A 19,891-nucleotide genomic window follows, 5' to 3' on the forward strand; every position below is an offset into this window, starting at 1 on the left:
TTTTTTTCCTTCTTCTTTTTTTATGATAAAGTTGGAAAAAGAAAATGTACAGAGCCGGTCCGTGAATCAGTAGGGCGCTGATTCAAAACTGCCCCCCATTTCCAGTTCAGATTATTTATTCAATAAAAAGGAATAAATAAAGTGCTCATTTGGTCTGACTGTCATATAAAGCACTGCAAAATTCAGACAGTCCAAACATAAATCAACTAGTTATTACTAGTTCCAGCAAGAACGATTCAGACAGTGAAAATAAGACAGTGAAATCATAACTATTAAACTAAAAGTATGTTCTTTGATTACTAGGACTGTGATTACCTGACTTCAGAGGATCACCAATAAACATAACACTAGGGGTGTCATACTGCATATTTTGGTATAGAGCCAATACTTGTTATTTAAGTTTGATATGTCATCAAACTCACTGTTAGATGTGTTTGATTACCATTTTATGATTTTGTGAAGACCTATGACAGAATTTGGACCAAGTTTATGGGCGTCTCCAAAATTCTTCAAAGTGGAGGGAGGCGTTATGCCAAATTGACTTTTCTGAGCTTTATGTCTTGTTATGTTATGGAACAGATGATGGCAGTCTTATCCATTTAAATGTTCTCTTTGAATCAAACCATTCTGAAGTACCTGGAGTGTTGCTATGATTCTGTCAGGTTCGCTCACATCTCCAACAGTGTTGTTCCTAGCTTAACATACCTAGTGGAGTATTTTTATTCCACGTAAATAATTCGAAACTGTGAAATGTGAAGTCCAGAGATCTACTTTCTGTCTGAGAGGTCAGGTGTTGTTGGCGCCGCCTGCTGGCCTGGAGGAGAGGTGGCCTCAGCGGCAGCTTAATTTGATTCTGCCTAGGGCCGGCTCTGATAATGCGTATGACTTTGACATAGTCGAACTTGCAAATTCAAGCTTCAGAATATGCAACACTTTTTATTTACCTCCTGCACACTCTCATTAATATTAATTTAGTCAGGTGCTCTATTGCATAGAGTTTGAGTATTATCTTCATCCATTCCATACATATTAATTCTTATTTGAAAGTGTTGTTTGGATGACATTTCTCTGTTAATCAACTGTTCTTTTCTCTTTCACTGCAAAAGTACAAAATGGTACAATGTGGTTTTGGTCTAGTTTTTCATGCAAATATTTTAGTATGCTTGAAATAAGACTAAACTAAAGTATAAGTAACTTTTCAGCAAGATATAGGAACTATTTTAAGTCCATAACTCCTTAATAATGGAATTATGGACTTAAAATAGTCCATAATTCGTTTTCATCTAGTACGATGAAAACGTACTAGATTATTTCATTTATAATGAGATGTTTTTCCAATGTTATATAAGTGAAATAATCTGCCAGTGGAACTAAAACTTTTTAATCAATATTAAGGGATAATTACCTTAAAACAAACTCCTAAATCTTGCTGAAGTTAGTTTTGTCTTATTTCAGGTGTAGTAAGGTATTTGCTCTGGAAACTAGACCCAAAATACTTGGTAAGCGTTTGTGTTTTTGGAGTATTGGACACATTTAACTGCTCACACTAGTAACACAGACATGTGGGGATGAGCTAACACTGTGACTGCAGTTTTCCACTCGCTCACTTTTCCTCTAGTTCTTTTCAGATCATTTGATTTACTGGTTAAGGAAAAGCCTGTGCTGCCGTTATCAATGGATGTCCTTCAGGTGGTGCTTTAATCCGCTGTATATTTCACTTTACATAATTCATATTTTCAGAAGTCATCCTGTCAGGGGTTGGGGGCGGAGGGGTGGAGCCCTTTAAAGCACACATGTGCTTTAAAGGGCTCTACCATCAAGGCAGACCCCAGCATCTGCTCCCAGCAGCCCCCCTGCTAATGTGTTTCCTTCATTTTACAGTCCTGTAGGCAACAGAGACCCCAAGCAGTTCTGTTTGCATGAACTGCTACATTTTTTTTTAATTTTTTTTTTATGGACCTCTCAGAGAGAGCGGCTTTCGGAAAATTCACCCAACGGTTCCCTCACGTGTTCCACAGAGGCAATCTGTTGCTGCTGAAAAGCCCAATGGGATTTTTGTTGCATTTCTGGCGCAACTTTTTTTTTTGTCTATGGAAGGTGTGTGAGTTGTTTTTTTTTTTGTTTTTTTGTTGTTGTTTTTTGAGAAAGGGAGAATAAAACACATAATGATGTGTTTTAAAGGTTGCCAGGTCACAGAATGAATGTTCCAGATAAAACAATCTGAAAATTTGGTTTAATGCAGCTTGAAACGGTCTTTGGTGTAGATTAAGGTTTATTCATTTTGATTACAACAGTCAGATATTTGATTTATTAAAACTTCTTTTTAAACACGCTCTGCTGCAATACAGACATCAAAGTTCAGGAAGCTGATTTGTGATTTGGAGCTTTAGATGTTCTTCCACACACATCAGCTTTGTTGCTCTACAGGTGTTGAGTTCTCCTTAAAGGGACAGCTTAGAATTTTTTGAAGCAAGGTTTTAATAAAGGATTAGAGCAGTAAATGTCTCACCTGCAGTAGATTTCTCTCTTGGCGTTTTTAATTAGTGGAAATTCAGATTAGTTGGTGGACAACGTCATAGGAGTTTATGGGAGTTTTATGAGCCTTTAAACTGTCATTACATAAGCATTGGGTGTCTTATTTATCCGCAAACCAATAATTATTTAAACAATAAATGGAGGGTGGAGGTGGTGCGCCACAAATGATCTTCCTATGTGGAACACACATTGAACACGGAATGCCTAAAACATTTCCAATCATTGATTCATTTTTTATATTTATTTCTTTGTTTCTTATTTATTTACTTATTTGTTGGACATTTTCTTTATACAGGTTGCCCCCTGGAGATCCAAGATCTCATTTACAGCTGAGAGACATGTTTTGATAAAATACCAAAATAAATAAATGGGGAAAAAAACAAAAACAAACAGCAGCAATACAAGTAATTAAGAAATTTGACTCAAATAAGCTGGTAAAACATCTGATAGTCAATCTGACTGTAAATGCTGTACATGTTCTCAGCATATGTTTCAGACAGGAAACATCCAACGTCCGCTTCCAGTGCAAATAATCGCCGCCTCGTGTTTAAATGGCGCCACAATGAGGGACTAACCAGGCTGGATTTCTACTAAATGAAGACATTAAGAGGATTATCTGCTACTCATCAAATGCACGTTGCAAATCTTGTGTTCTTGATATCTGTTGGTAAAAAAAACAACCAATGGAGAAATGTGTGTTGTTTTTAGACAAGTGTTGGCTGGGTATGATGTCAAGTTACAAAGCAAACCAAGTATAATTTGGGCTTTGATCAACTTAAGCCATGTAAACAGAGTTCGGTTTAATCAGCAGCAGATGGAATTAAATTTGAAATCCCTTGTAAAATGTATGAATCACTGTGGACCAAGTGATTGTTGGTATTAAACAGTGCAGCACATTGTTCTGACACGGCAGCCAACAGCATATGGCCACAGGTTGTCAACAACAAAATCAAAAGCCTTCACAGTACGGCGTTGCAACATTTCCGACCGTTTTTGCGCTTTGTTAAAATACGCTAATCGAATTAGCTCGTGTGGATATCTCAGTGAGAAACTCTGCTTGTTTGTAGTGACTTGCTGCTGACTTTTTGAGACGTCAGCAGTCGTTTTCAGGACAAAAAGAGAAAATAAATAAAAATCCCTCCCTGCGTTTGCCTCCGGCGTGGAAATTTTGTCCACAAACGGTTACGAAAATGGACTGCACCTCTTTTATAGCAGGAGCAGGTGCTCACTATTTCAAATGAATTGCCCCGGATTGATAAAAACGGAAAGAACACAAAGTTCGGAACGGCACAAAACCATCAGAAAATTCAACAAAGCCACATGTGTGCACAACTTTAAAGTGGAAAAGATTCTTTGAAAGTTCTGATCCCCGGTTTCATGGACACCCTCATATTTCTAAATTAAAAACACAGTCTCAAATCTTAAAGTAATCCCCCCAAAAATCTGTACTTTTTAGATTTTGGCCTGGTGTTGCCCAACCCATCTTCGTTGTTTCAAAGAGTCGATACTTTATCGCATTGGAAGAAAGGGGAAAGTATGAAAATCCATTTCACGGTTCAGACTCCAGAGATGATTAAACTTCTTGGCTGACTCTTTTCAGCAGCTTTTAGGCTTCTGTTGTTTAATCTTTCATACATGGATTTTTTTTACAGGGCTGGTAAAAGGCTTTACTGTTTCTCCTGTTTTTAATTCTGTCTTCAATTGCTGGAGAAATTCAGCTTTTTGGAAATATTTCAGCTCTCGAAAGTAACAGAAACTGAAGTTCCCAAGATAAGAGCGATCTGTCTGTCAAAGCACTCAACCTCAAGCTAGAGTGTTTAAATTAATTTTTTACTAAATTTGTATGTATTAATCTAAATTATTGAATCCTAAAGATTTCACTCTGTATTTTAGCCATGGCTATCATATTGTGAGAGTTTCAAACTGCCCCATTTCAATTTCTAGGCAAAGTAAGACATCCTAACACCACAACTATGCATTTTAATGAGCTTTTAGAGTCTTTTCTAGGACATTCTGGTCACTCGTCTTTGTAGAATTGTTGTAATTCATTCACTTTGGAGGGTTTTCCCAGCGTGAACGACTTTTTAAGGTCACAGCATCTCAACGGGTTTCAGGTCAGGACTTTGGCAAGGCCACTCCAAAGTCTTCATTTTGTTGTTTTCCAGCTGTCCAGAGGTGGAATTGTTGCCGTGTCTCTGAAACTTTTTGGAATCTCGACATGATGTCTGGCTTTTGAGGATCTTCTGGTGTTCTTCACTTTAACCTGCAGGTGCCATTTAAGTGATGGCTTGATTGAAAACAGGTGTGGCAGTAGTCAAGTCTGGGCCTGATAAACCAAAGTTAAGTGATGTGGAAGGAGGAAATCACTTTTTCCACACAGGAACATGTAGGTTTTGATGTTTTTTTTCTCATTTTAAAACTGCATTTTTGTGTTTACTTGTTGTGTCTTTGACTAATATTTAAATTGCTTTGATGTTCTGAAACACAGAAGCGAGTCAAACACGCAAAAAAACAAAACAAAAAACAAAATAGAAACTCAGGAAGGGGGCAAACACTTTTTCAAACCACTGTAGATGAGATCATGCTGTATTCTGGTGACAGCAGATTTTGTGTTTGTGTATAAAAACATGGTTTATGTGTCATATGAACTGCCTCCACTCCCCACTGAGATGAGCATGTGTGAAAAATGTTTGAGTCTAGTCTTCAGTCTCCTAAGGGGAATAAATCGGCTCATTCTCTCCACCTTATTGTCTGGGCCTGTTGACCTCTGCTGCAGGGGTCTGCCATAGTTCACTGTGAGATGGACTTTGCTGTCAGACTTTACTTTCTTGCCTTTTAAATAAGTGCTCTCTGGCTTTGAACCTGTTGAGCCCCCCCCCCCTGCTGCTCCAAATGGATGGCGCAAGTTTACTTTTTCTAGCAATTGTGAAAATTATCTTTGCAGGTCCAGCTAAAGCTGCCCTGCGACAGACTGGCGACCTGTCCAGGGTGTACCCCGCCTCTCGCCCGGAACGTTAGCTGGAGATGGGCACCAGCACCCCTCCCGACCCCACTGAGGGACAAGGGTGTTCAGAAAATGGATGGATGGATGGATGGTCCAGCTAAAGCACATAAATACATGATGACTCAACAAATACTTATGGTAGATAGCAGAACTTGTAGTAATGGGAAGGAGTATTTTATGGGATACAGCAACATGACTTGAAAAAATGTAACAAGTAACAGTGGAACTAAATCAGATTTATTTTTCACCATTTAAATCGGTGGATAAGTTAGAGATACAAATATTTAATTAAGTCACACATGTAAGGCCACAATTTCTTCCACCTTAAAGGGGCAGTGTTACATTTTCCAGACACATAGTGGTATTTTGTAGCATAATCAAGTAACTATGTTACCTTCAGTTGTGTAAAATATTTTTATACATCAAAAATGACTTAAAAGTCTTTTTACTTTGTAATTTAACGCCTTGAAATTGGGGCTCTGTCTCTTTAAAAATTCCTCTTTCTGAAAATCCGCTTTCAGGAAGTCTTCACAACATGGCTCTTCTATTATCCCTTTAACACATTTTTACCAACGTTACTCTGACAAGTAGCTCCTACAATGAGCTCAGCTTATGCTCAGTTCCACTGGGTGTTTGCTAATTGCTCCTGGCTAGTCTGAAGGAGCTGAGTGGAGGAGTTAAAAAGGGGAAGAGGAGCTGCTGTGTGAGGCGGAAACTTGACAATTTACCAACTGCAGCTTGGAGGAGGAGGTTCGTTCTTGAAGGCGGAGCTAGGTCCACCCAGGCGTTTTGCTCAGCTGTATGGTTGCCACGGGACATTAAAAGATTTCACAAACATGCATGAAAGAGTCAAAACAGCACTCTGTGTTTGTTTTTAACGAGGGAATAACATTATAGCATTATGTAAAGCACAAAAACATAGATTTTTACATGATATTGCCCCTTTAAGCTTGTCATGTCACATGAGGCGTCCGCATGAGGCAGATGGAAGCAGTTTAGTCATCAATCCTTACCATACCATAGTGGATGACGGCATTAGTAGCTGACCCCCTTACCCTCCTCCTCCACCCTTCACCACCCTCGACCCACTTTCCTTCAGCAGCAGATTCGTCCACGGCCCACATTTGAATACCATCTGTTTGTGGTCAGGCTGGGAGTGAGCGCTGGGAGCAGTGGAGGAAAAACTTCTACTGTTAATGACACCTCTGCACTCTAAGACTTATTTAACATCAGCAGTCATCAAACCACAGCCGGAACCCACGACAGTGGCTCATGTTGCTCCCTCCGGTGGGCTGTTCCGCAGCCTCCGTATTGCGTCACACGACACAATGGGAAACGCAGACGCTCGACCAAAGGGCTTCGTAGCCGGAGGGGAAGGCAGTGGGGAGACTCTGGAACTGCTCTGTCATGGACAGTAGTGCCTGGATATGAATCAGACCGTGAGGAATGGATTACTGACCGTTATAATGCTGTGCAACAGGCCCGTGAGGTAAGCAAAGACCAGATGCTATGGTCGTCAGCGTCCGACTTGCCGGGCTGTGGACCAACCAGCCACTCTGCTTTTGTTGAGGCTGAGGAAAATGAAGACACCACGTGCTCCCAGAGGAGGGCACTAGGAGAAATATAGCCTTCAAATCTAGTTTTTTTTCACGGTGATGATAGAACACGGTGTCTTGTAAAAGCATTTAAATACTTAAACATTTCTTTCATCTTTTAGACAAAAGCTTAGCACAAATAATAGGTTGCTAAGAAAATGAATTTTAAAAAAGAATTTAGTAATGCTATCAAATAAAAATAAAGTGATCAAATTATGAAAATAAAGTCATATTATCTTAACCATAAGATGGTACGGGAGTAAATTTGTATTACTACGAGGATAAAAAGTCAAATATTACAACTTTATTCTCACATTATTTTGATTTCATTCTCATAGGACTTTGTTCTCGTAGTACTACGGCATTATTCCAATAATATGAGTTTATGGTCATAATATGACTATTTCTCATAACCAGGTGTTGGTAACCACCCGACTAATCCATACATGAAAAGAAACCACAACTAACAAGTTCAGAAATTAAGTTATGTGTAGTAACGCCTGGTGAAAATTTCATGTTAATATCACTTCTAGAAATATGTTAACTGTTTGACCCACTGCATAGCTAAATATCATCAGCATAACAGTGAACATTTATATATTACTATATATATGTTTTTTCCACACATATATAGTAAAATGACTTGGCCCAATTTAAATTATAATCTCATTTACTGGCATCAGATTTAGCATGCTGGCCATACTAAAATGATAAAATTTGAAATGGTAAAGTAATTGAACACACGTTGGTGCTGCAAAGATGGAGGCGAACTGAGCAAATTAAATCAACCCCCGGTTGTACCGAGTTGTTCTCATAACATTAACTTTATACAGTCCACTCAAAACTCTGCTGCGCCTGGAATCTCCCTAAATTTGTCTCTTGGATATAATTTAGTCAAATAAAGCCAGAGTGATCCGAGACATTCTGTGAGTCCTCGACGCGATGGAACAAATACTTCATTGACCCTTAACAAAACAAAACAAAAACTCTCAACTGCTACCAGCACACAGGTGGAACGACCACCCATGCGAAGACATTTCTGGGAAGGTTTTCTGACCAGAGGAAAAACCATCATCATTGTCATCATCCCCTGCTGCTCGCCAGGCTACTGTGTGACTTGACTGCTGTGGAGGGAATTGAAGGTCAGGGTGCTGCTCGATCTCAGCTGCCATTCGCTTGGCAAGATCGTCTGACTCACTGCCTAGAGCTTTTCGTGGGTGTCCAGGGAGCTGGGGGCTGGTAAATAGTTGTGTAATTTCAAACTTCCATAATAAAAACACATCCAGACCACAACTTTTAATGAAATAGCTGAGGAAACTATTGAGACAGCAGGACTGGAGTGGAGAGACTGTTATTTGTTGCCAAGGCGTTGTCAACACCAGACAGTCTGGTGTGTTTGCGGCTCTGTTTTACAAGGCTTCTTTGCTCTGGCATTGGCGGAAGTGTCTCCCCTTGCTGCGCTTACCAGGTGCTGGAGCGTCATGGGGGAAATACACTAGTCTGTTTCATGACTTGTTATGGATGTCATGCCAGATGGAGAGTCGGGGTCTGGGGTTCTGCTCCTCACAGGACAGACGGATGGATTGGGACGTGCCGTTAACTCAGACCCACTTTTAAAACTGAGGTCAGATATTTTGTGAAACCATGAGTAATTTCTTCCCACAAAGTATCCAATATATATTTTTTAATTAGTTGGATTGTGTGTTTTTTTTTTTTTTACATTTTCAAGCATAAATGGCACTGTATAAACAACTCGCCATCCTTCAGATGTTAAGTTTCTAAGACAAAAATAAAAAAACACATCAAATGTGGAGATGATCTTTTTTTCTTGACAGTACTAGACATAAACTGGTGTCTAGTATCAGCTGGATGAATGGAAAGCTCCTGAATTTTTATGCGTTTATTCACCTTACGCAACAAAGTGGAGTGCCTCTTGGTTCTTTTTTAGGGTGAGACTGTTTTAAAATCAAATCTGGCAACAAACTACGACAATCAGCATGTCTGTCCATTGTCCATCACAGATCCATCTAAACGGGATGTACAACAAGAATATCGGAATGTAATCCATTCAGTAAATGTGGCCAAATGATATCCAAGAGGATCACGGTGATGGCTGCTGGGGGGTTTGAAAGGCTTCAACATCCGCAATGTTGCCTTCAACTCTGCAGATACTGAAGACAGCTAGAGATGCCTTTGGGATCCCACAGGCAATCAGAAACCTTGATGAGGCTTTAAGGAATTGCCTAAGACCCTATGAAATATCTATGAAGAGGAAAGCAGGTCCTGGGAAGACGACCAGATGGTTAAAAAAATCCTTCGCCCTCCTACTCCTCAGATGAACTGCAGGAATATGAATACAATCAAAACAAAAAGTAAAAGCCACTGATATTAAGACGAGAAAATGTCTCACAATGCATGCAGGTTATTCATCTAAAGTCCAGTACCCTTAGATTGTTCACTTATGGTTGCGTTTCACTAGAACCTAGCAGTGTAGCTTGACTCAGTTCAGCTGTACTCAACAGAGTTTGAGTAGTTTTCCATTACAATTGTGTAACAGCTGTTGTGGGTGGGGGTCGTCTTAGAGTTGGGCGGCCCCAGAGTCTGAAAAGTAGCATCACAAGATCTGTACAACACAACCCAACAAGCTATGTTGAACATCCTACTCAGTCTGTGGTTTTTTTGAGAATTACTGGCTGTTGTGAGATTTTACAAATGGCAGGTTGGACGTAAGGGTGTCGCTCTCATGATGCAACCAGTGACTGCATGACCTAGACAATCGGTGACCGACAGTCTTCTGACTTCTTGTTTTCATCCCAAACAAGCAGGCTTGGAGTCTAAGCAAAGTAGGTTCTAAAACCGACGCCTACATTTGTATGTGGACCAGAGATCAATTAGACCTTCCAAATGAACTGGACTTCTTAGGCAAACTAACTAGAATTCGATTAAAGCGGACTAAACAAGGCTGGTGAGAATGCACTTTTAGTTGACAATTGAATTTGGTAAATAAGAGCCTTAGTATTTAACTACATAAAACGTAGCTTGTTTTATATTGAATTTATGACCAGTTACATGGTCACAGTTTAATTCAGCAGCTGAGCGGCTAATATTATGTTGGAATAAAGTACCTGTTCTTTTGTGTAAAGTCGCTACAGTATTTCTTTACCATCTTCCTATTTCGTAATCAGGTCACTTTGATTTAAAGTGCTGGTCTCTGAAGAATGATGAAGCTTTTTTAGTCTTTTCTCTAACTCAGCAACATGGGGTCAGAATTTCTGACTTAAATTGCGATTAAACCAAGCCAACTTCTAAAACCAAGTGTGGGGATTTAAGAAATAACCCAGCACTTTTTATTTGCACTTTGACATCTGTTTGTGCTGAAATCCATAACTACAAGACAGCGGTGATGGATCCCTAAGGCTCAGTGAAAGTTTTTAAATGGCCAGCTGTGTTTTGAGTTTTTGAGCTTCAGTGGTTTAGTCAAACTGACAGGAAACATGAATGTGTCTGCACTGTTCAGAAATGTTCCTAACTCTCCCAGCAGAGCAGCGTGGGCTCCAGTCTTCAAATAAACCATCTTCTCAGTCAGTGAGGGTTTGTGTCTGCTGTTGCTTTCCTGTGCAGTCGATCAAATCAGTCTGCTAAACCAGGTTTTTGCTTTCCTAGAGATCTGCTTTGCAGTATGTGGGACAGTGTCACCCGCAGGCAGCAGATGGGTATCTCTAGTGTCATTATTTTTGGGTGATGTATCACATTTTTCTAGGCAGCCGTCTTACTGTTGGTGCTCTGGAGCAGGTTGCTGAAACAGAATCTGATTCATGGACTTAGTACCACTTGATTTGACAGGAATTCTACAAAAAAATAAAAGAAAAGTTTTCAAATTTCTTCACCTTTTTTACATTTCGTTAAGTTACAAAATGTAGCTTCACAAAATGTCAAGTTACTTTTGTCACTTGTTACATTTATGTCATATATGGATAGATAAAGTAACAATATTTAAATTACTTGGATACTGTAAATATACTGTAGACAGATGAAATTAATATATTTTACTTTATGGATAGATCTGATCAACCAGAGGAACACATAGTAGAGCATAAGTTTGGGTCAGAATTAAATTATTATCTTACTAAATATGTGAAAATATGTGGAAAGGTGTGTTTTATTTTAGCATAAAATAAAAAGTTTAACTATTTACCCCAGAATACATCTAATTAGTAAATAGCCTGTGTTTCCATCATTTAACTGCAATAAAAATACAACTGTTTTGAGAAGATTTTAGGCATCAAATGGCCATCATGGCTGTCACTGTTTAGGTGTCATTGTTAGACTAACACAATAAAAAAGAGAATGCATCTCCAACTTAATATTTATTTATTTATTTATTACAAGTAAGTTTTGTCAAACTTACTTCATTTATGTTTCTTTAACTTGACAACATAAATTCTCTTGGATAAACCTAATTTGATGACTTGTGACCAATTAACAAGCAATATATTCAAGTTGGATCATCTGTTTTCTTTGTTCAGTGTAGAAAAATCTGTGTGTTAACCATGCACTCTATAAATCTTACCTTTATGGGAGAATTTAAAAAGTCCTTGAAGGCTCTTATTGGACAAAACCCATAAGAAGTCCTATTTACCACAAGCAAGATGTGTATTTAGTCAAATAAGAACAAAATTAAACAGTTTGGCCTTTCTGTGAAACATAATTTTTAGTGAAGCATTAGAGGTGTGCGATTCTGCATTTTGTTATGAATCTGATGAGTAAATAACAGGAGCTGATGCTGATCATTATGATTATTTAAGTATCATCAAACTTCTGATCTTTTTGCATTTCTCTGGTTTCCCTTTTGAATTATTTTTGGTAAAAACCTTGGACAGAATTTAGCTAAAGTTCATGTGTATAAACACACTAATAGCATGTTCTCATAAACAGAAACAATAGAATCACAATGCAATCTTTTTGGATGTATAAACCCTGAAGACTTACCTTGACTTGTACCTTCTTATAATCACATCTCTCAATTTTCTGTCTCCTCCTCTGTGTGTTTCAGGTGGTCAGAGCTCGTCTGGAGGAGAAGGGCGTGGCTGTGCGTGACGTGAAGCTGAACGGCTCTGCAGCCAGCCACGTGCTTCACCAGGACAACGGCCTCGGCTACAAAGACCTGGACCTAATATTTGGCCTCCGTCTTTCTGATGATAAGACATTTCGCCTGGTGAAGGACGTGGTGCTGGACTGCCTGGTGGACTTCCTGCCTGAAGGCGTGTGCAGGGAGAGAATCACGGCCCTGGCCCTGAAGGAGGCGTACGTGCAAAAACTCGTGAAAGTTTGCAACGACACAGATCGCTGGAGCCTCATCTCACTGTCCAACAACACTGGCAAGAATGTGGAGCTAAAGTTCGTCGACTCCCTGAGGAGGCAGTTCGAGTTCAGTGTGGACTCCTTCCAGATCTCGCTGGACTCGTTACTGCTGTTCGACCGTTGCTCAGAGACGGCAATGTCCGAGACCTTCCACCCTAGCGTGCAGGGTGAGAGCATGTACGGAGACTTTGAGGAAGCCCTGGAACACCTCCGCTCCAGAACTATCGCCACCCGAAACCCCGAAGAGATCCGGGGCGGCGGCCTGCTCAAGTACTGCCACCTGCTGGTGCGCAGCTTCCGTCCGTCTTCGGAGAGCCACATGAAGCAGATGCAGCGCTACATGTGCTCACGCTTCTTCATCGACTTTCCCGACATAGCAGAGCAGCAGTGGAAGCTGGAGGCGTATCTCCAGAACCACTTTGTGGGAATCGAGCACAAGCGCTACGAGTACCTGCTGACGCTGAGGCAGGTGGTGGACGAAAGCACTGTGTGTCTGATGGGCCACGAGCGGCGCCAGACGCTGGCTCTAATATCCGCCCTGGCTCTGCGTGTCATGGCCGAACAAAATGCCATCCCCGCCCTGTCCAACATCACCTGCTACTACCAGCCTGCTCCCTACGTCAGAGACGTCAACTTCAGCAACTACTACGTGGCACAGGTTCAGTCCATGTCCGTGCGCAGTAACTCTTACCAGACATGGCTGCCTTGCAGCTGAGGACCATCTTTAGGAATATGTGGACATATTTTTGTTTGACCTTTAAGTTGTTATTAGGTGAGCATGTTTTGTTGTTTTGATTTCTCCGCTGCCTCCACAACAGGTGTTGGTGTTGCATTCTGGCTCTGGCTCTGCTGGATCAACTGGGATTCTGGATGGTACGGGTCACACAATGCACAGGCCCAGTGGATGTAAAATATCACCAACTAGTACTAAACTAATGAGTCAGGCTGAAGCTTGGACCAGCCTGAGGTTCTTGCAATATAACGTGGCGTAATATTAAGCTATTTATACAGAAATGAAACAAACAATCTGAAGTGATTACTTCAGATAATAGCCAGATAATATATTAGTTATGACATCTGTTGTAGCGTTATCTATAACTCGTGTTTTTATTTTGATTCATAGACTTAAGAAGATATATGAAGTAAACTCCCAAAACATTTAGTACAAGTTTAGGGGCAAATATGGTTATTGGAAATAATCCTGTGTCTTTCTGCTATTCTGATATTGTATTAAACTGATATTCGCTGGTCAGGCCCATCCATCCATACCACCATACATCCGTCCGTTTGCCATTGCAGGGTGGTGAGGGATCTGGTGTCTGTCTCCAGTGACCTTTGAGTGACAGACTGGGTACACCCAACACAGAACGCCAGTCCATCTCAGGACTAGTCATGTAATACCATTGTCTTAATAAGAGTGATGGGTTGTGCTTCTTTGTTTTCTTTATATTTGTGACAAAAAACAAACAGATTTGCCTTCCTAGTACATGTTAGGATCCTGTAGGATCCTACAGGATCTACAGGCTGAGTGTGCCCAACTTGAACAAGTAGAAGCCATGGCTATACTAGCAAAAACAACTCGGGAAAACAATCGGAGTCGCTCCGTCCAATACTCCGGTCCGTCATTTCCGATGTCCGTCATAGTGCCTCAACATGATTAGGTAGCGTAGCTGCAACCAACAGAAGCAGCTGAAATGAGTTTTCAGATCTGTCGTCCAGGGGCAGCCCTGGTGTCTGGTGGGCCTTTAACCCTCGTGGTTCAGCTCTACCTGAACCACCTCAGGTAGAGCTTAGGTGGTTCAGACATCTGATATTTCCTCTTTTACTGTTCCGTATTTCTTGTTCGACAACCTTGAGTGACTTGAAAGGCACCTTCAAATAAAATGCATTATTAGTATGATAAGGCCTTTGGAGGCTTTGCAGGTATGACCCATCAGAAGGACAGTTCAGGAAGGCCCAGAACTCACTGGAATATCCTGGTCTGTTTTGGGAACGCCTTGGGAACCTCCAGAATGAGCTGGAGGAAGTCGGAGAGGAATGTCTGGCTGACCCTTCCTGGACATTTTGTCCTTTAGACTCGAGCTAGGGGTGAACCAAAGACACTGGATGTACGGATGGAACATGAAAGCTCATTGAGCTTTGTAGCAACGATTCCACCTCATGTCATTTACGAAGCATTCCTTGTGAACGCGTCATTTATTTGTTATTCTCATTCTGCCAGCGAACAGAACGTGGGAAGTAATTGTTTGGGTTCATCTAGTCAACATACTGGTCGGGGTCCAGAGCCGTGGGTGAGCCAGAATGCAGTCCGCCCTGTGGTGGAGGAGGGAACGTGACACTGTGGAGACTACAGACATTTGTGTAGACAGTACCTCTGCAGCAATTTGGTTTTGGCTAAAAATTCACATCTCAAGACCCAATTTGGACAAAAATCCTGCTTTTGTTTTCCTTTTTAATGCCAAATTGTTTTGTAAATCCAAAAACCTAAGTTATTTTGATTAAACTGCTGTATAAAAAGATGAGGGTGTGGGTAAAATGAAACCTATAATCAATGTGTTTTTTGCTCTGTTGACGGCCTTTAACCCTCGTGGAAGTGCCGGGGAAAAATACAAAGGGTTCATATGTGAGAGGAACGTTGCTACTTCGGTTTGTTTTTTGATTAGAGGCTTGGCGGAAATGTAAATAGTTGGAAGTGAGTCTGAAAGCAGTTTTGTGCGTGTTGTTCTCTCTGTGGTTTCAGCTGAACTGACTGGGAGGAGAGAGGAGGCAAAAGAAGTACTCTCTTGTGTAGCACCAGAAATAAAGACTGTAAATGGTTCCAAGTGCCTAAATATTATCTTCTTTTAATTAGTTGCTATGTAAGATTTATGTTTTAACCTTTTGTTTCAGGGTTTTGTTTCCTTTGAGTTTTTTTCATTAAAACACCTCAACAGCTGGAAGACGAGTGTGTTTTGGTCTTTCTTTTCATCCACCCTCACACCAACAGAACCAAAAATAAATGAACTCATATTAATCTGTAAAAGTGATTTCATTTTTTTTTTACAAACTATTCTGGAGATCACCACATTTTTATTGGAAATGTTTGTGTATTTAGGATGGTTAAAAATGTCTCACTAACAGGGTTACCATGCATAAAGATGATTCATATTATTGACTTTTTTTTTTTCAAACAGTTTCAGACAGATCTCTAGTAGCCGTCTGTATCGCAGTGAATCTGGGAAAAACCTCTGACTGAAGGCACAGTCTGTTGTATAACAGTGATGATGGAGATGATGTGCAGAGTTGTCATTACTTTAATGATCCATTTGAGGGTTTAGTTAAAGCACACGGTGCTAGTTAACTCCACAAGTTTACCTTTGTGAATGCAGAAAAAAAACAAAAACATGGGGTTCAAAACACAAGTTTACTTTTGTTTATTATGCTTTTTGGGGCATAACAAGGGAACTTTCCTCCTAGATGATAAAATATCTTCCTTACTTGACCAGTTTCTCGTTGGTTTAATGTGAACTTTTTGCTCACGAAGCCTCACAGTTTCCAGAGAAGATGCAGAGAAGCTCTGGTCTGCAGGAACTCTTGCGTCTGAATGTCGATTCATTTTAGAAAAGCGGATTTCAGAGTGATTGAGGAGCAGTTTATGAATCTGACGAGAGACTTGCCTCTGTGGAGTAACTGTCAATCGGACCTGCAGCCGTGACATCCGGTGAACAGAACCAGCCCTGGAGAGTCGCTCTAAAGCAAACATGTACTGACAACATGCAGCCTCAAAGGAACTCGCTCTGCTCTGAACAGACCGCCGTCTCCTCTGGCAAGTTTAATGAATCAGAGATTGTTATGTTATATATATAACATTTATTTTATAATATATATATTTTTTTTTGGTACTTATTTGGCACTTGGTACATATGAAAGGACGAAACACCCAGGTTTTATGAAATCTGGTTTATTTGAATATGTGAATATGTCCAAAAGTCAATCAAGGAACTTGAATAAACAAAAATACTTCAAATGAAATTAGAAAACCTTCAGTCCTTAAGTTCAGTTGCTATGCAGCAACAAAAGAGCAATTATAAGTCTTTGTATATTAGTAACTAACCCTCTGCTTTAACAAGATGGCTGTTAAATGCTCATAAAGCCAAAATAAAATTTGCACTTGGGAGAGAGTTAATAATTTTCTGTGACAAGCCCTAACGCTCTCTTTTGTTACATCTGCCAGTTTAAGTGCAGCCCTATAGCTCGTTTATTGGAGACATTGTTAAGCATTTTAAAGGCGTGTGGTTTGTGCAACATTTAAACAGCCCTTAAGTAAGTTGTTTGACAAACAGTTTTATTTCACTTGCACAAACAACTGCTTTCTCCACAAGCAGCTAAAAGGTTGCTGAGTCATGTGGCTCACATTTTCAGACACTACCCAGTGGTGTAGTTGTTTATGTATTTTTTTATTTCACAAATGTTCACCAGCAATAAATAAAAATAAAAAAAACAGCTGGATTGTAAAGTACAGATGTGTAGTCAAAGTATTTTTACACAAACAATATCTTGATTCATTTTCTTTTGAATTATTTTCTCTTATGAGCAGGTGGTTTTAAACTGGAATAGACACAATAAAGCCATGTTGATCAAAGTGTCGCCGTGAATAAACAACTGTATTTATGTTAAAACGGCACATTGGACATGTTGAGAAGAAAAGCACTGATGATGCATGAAAAGAAAAGAAACAAAAATATGTACATAAATAAATAAATAAACAAACACTGTGATTAAGTCTAAAATTAAAGAGGGGTCTGCAAAACTCACTTTTGATTTTTATAGTCCACTTCCACTTATCGGAGACCTACTTTGGTTATTAGCTTGGATCTATGTAGAAACAAGCTAATCTAGCTAGGAACCAAATGTTTTGTTAGGTAGCTAAATACTGAGGTCCAGAATATTTAGTTTGGAAATTAAATGTTTATTGAAAAAAACGCAAATATTTACTTTAGAAGTAACGTTTAACCAGTGGTGGTTTCTGAAATGTGCGATATGGGCAACCTCCCAGGGCGGCACCCTGTGAGGGTCAGGGAGCGGCATAAGCGCCAACCCTCCAGGAAAGGTTGTTCGCCCAGGGCGGAAAACAAGATAGGAGTTCAACTAAGTTAGTCTATTTTTAGTTTGCAAATAAAAAATTTTGTTTTTTTAGTTTTTGAACTAAAAATTTATCTCAGACTTAAACATTTAGAAGGGAGCTAAATATTTAGTTTGGAAGTTAAAAACTTAGCTTCCTAACTAAATTGTTAATTTGTATTAATGAATGAATGAATATACTTTATTAAATTCACATTCATAAGAATACCATGGTGAAAATATGACTTTGAAAAATGAACACCCTTTTGGATTTTTCTCTATGACAGGCTGAATAATCCAAAATATTGCTGACAATTGCTGCAAAAGACACCCCATAGATTTCAACGTAGATTTTGAGGCATTTCCCGTGGCAACCATTCAGGTGTACAAAACGGTTGGAGGGACCAAGCACAGCCTTCTAAGACAAAGCCCCTCCTCTGAGTTCCAGTTTCCAAACATCCACCTCTCAGAGCAGCCCTCACTCATGACTCCTCCACTCAGCTCCTTCAGACTAGCCAACAGCAATTAGCAAACTCCTGGTGGAACTGCACATCAGCTGAGCTCATCATAGAAGCTACTTCTCAGTGAAACATTGGTAAAAATCTTGTTAAAGGTTAACAGAGGAGCCATGTTGTGATGACTTACTGAAGGCAGAGTTTCAGAAAGCAAAGATTTTTAAAGAGAGACATCAAATTTCAAGGCGTTAAATAAGAAAGTCAAATTTCTTTTAAGTAATTTTTAATGCATATTGCATTTTTATAACAACAAAAGCCAGCATAATTACTTGGTTGTGTTATAAAATGGAACTATGTGCCTGAAAAGTAATAATAACAACACTGCCCCTTTAAAGCAGTAGGAATAATAGAGATTTCTTAGCTACGTCCTCCACTGCATGCTTAAATTTTCCTCCAGTCTGTTCCACAGCACCCATTTTGTCCAGGCATCGTGGGTGGGCCCCAGTGGGCCGAGCTCCCACCATGGCAACCGTAGCTTGTAAGATCCAGGTTATCATTCTTTCCTCCCTTCTGTCAGCCTGCTGTGAAGATTAATCTTTATCTAAAGACTGCAGAGAGAAAATGTGGTTCGACATGCGGTAGGTTCGCATGCCGGCTCGGAATGTCTCCTTTAGCGGTGACAAACACCTCCCCCGGGAGGGAGGATGACAGGAAGGGTCAGCACAGGCAGGCGGTCAGGAGCCGTCCCCAGTGTACACACGGCTCACTGTTGTGAAATCTTCCAGCTGAGGATGTGAGCCGCCTGGAGACTGTAAACGCAAAACAAGATTCTACACGGACGGCTAAGTCGTCTCAAACAAACATGGAGGCAGCGGCCTCGAAAAGCGGAGGTCCAATGAGTGTTTGTCATAGGAGCGACGGCGGAGGCGGAGGCGGTTGGGGCAAATTACAGGGAGGAGGGCACACCAACCAATTTTTTTTATATCAAAGATAGCGGCAGGAGCAGCGCTTTCCCAGTTTCACTGATTCCTGTCCAAACTAGGCTCCGCGGGATCACCACATACACAAAAGCGTCCCGTGTCGAGATAAACTCGAAACAAATAAAATTGGTCCAGTCAACAATGATGGAATCAAATTCATACTAATTTCGGTCTTTACGGTGCGAGGACAGAGGAAGTGGTGCAGCAGCTTTCCTCATAAAGCCATTTTTACTGGAGTGAGTGGCGCGGCTCCTGCCATCATCATGCACTTAGCAGGCCATTCCCAGGAACTAAATGAAATGTCTATTCGTGGCGCTCGTGGATATTCGGAGCGGCCTCGCCACGGTGATGTTTATTTGGCCTCCTGAAATGCAAAAGCGGCAGTAAAAAGACAACAATGCTTCCAACCTCGGCTTCAGCCGCTTCAGAATAGTTGCTGGGGATTTTCCTGCGTCAGAATAGCACAGGACGCTGCGAATGCAATCACTGCACAACAAGCCGGGCCATGCCCGGAGCTCAGCCCGGAGCTCAACCCGGAGCTCAACCCGGAGACCAGCCGGGAGGAAGTCGCTTCAGAAGGCCAGAAACCTCTGTGCCCGTGCACGGATCTCCGGGTCCAACTCTCATCTGGATGGTTTAAGTTGGTCTTTGTTTTGTTTTTACTCAACCTGGAAGCAACTCTGGCAACTCTGGTTGCTTAATTGTAAAGCTGAGACGGCATTAGCGGCTAATAAGGCGCGACTGGCGATCAGAGATAAACAGATCAGTTTGTGAGTCACCATTTATTTTATAATGCACACAAAGTCTTTAAAGGGGGCCGTACGGTATTATCTATGGCTTTGTGAATAACTTTTATTCTTG

At 40.6% G+C, this 19,891-nt stretch overlaps 1 protein-coding gene across 1 annotated transcript in view; it reads left to right on the forward strand.

The window, feature by feature from the left end:
* The window catches only part of tent5bb (terminal nucleotidyltransferase 5Bb), a 21,743-nt gene extending 6,311 nt beyond the window's left edge, over positions 1-15,432 (forward strand). Inside the window, exon 2 of the mRNA XM_015042518.1 lies at positions 12,188-15,432. Coding sequence (XP_014898004.1) covers positions 12,188-13,210 — 1,023 coding nt within the window. The 3' untranslated portion in view covers positions 13,211-15,432. The remainder of the gene's footprint in view (positions 1-12,187) is intronic.
* Positions 15,433-19,891: the final 4,459 nt, after the last annotated feature.

Source organism: Poecilia latipinna, unplaced genomic scaffold (assembly GCF_001443285.1).
Source record: "Poecilia latipinna isolate Pla-1442-1.1 unplaced genomic scaffold, P_latipinna-1.0 Scaffold593, whole genome shotgun sequence".
Lineage (NCBI taxonomy): Eukaryota > Metazoa > Chordata > Actinopteri > Cyprinodontiformes > Poeciliidae > Poecilia > Poecilia latipinna.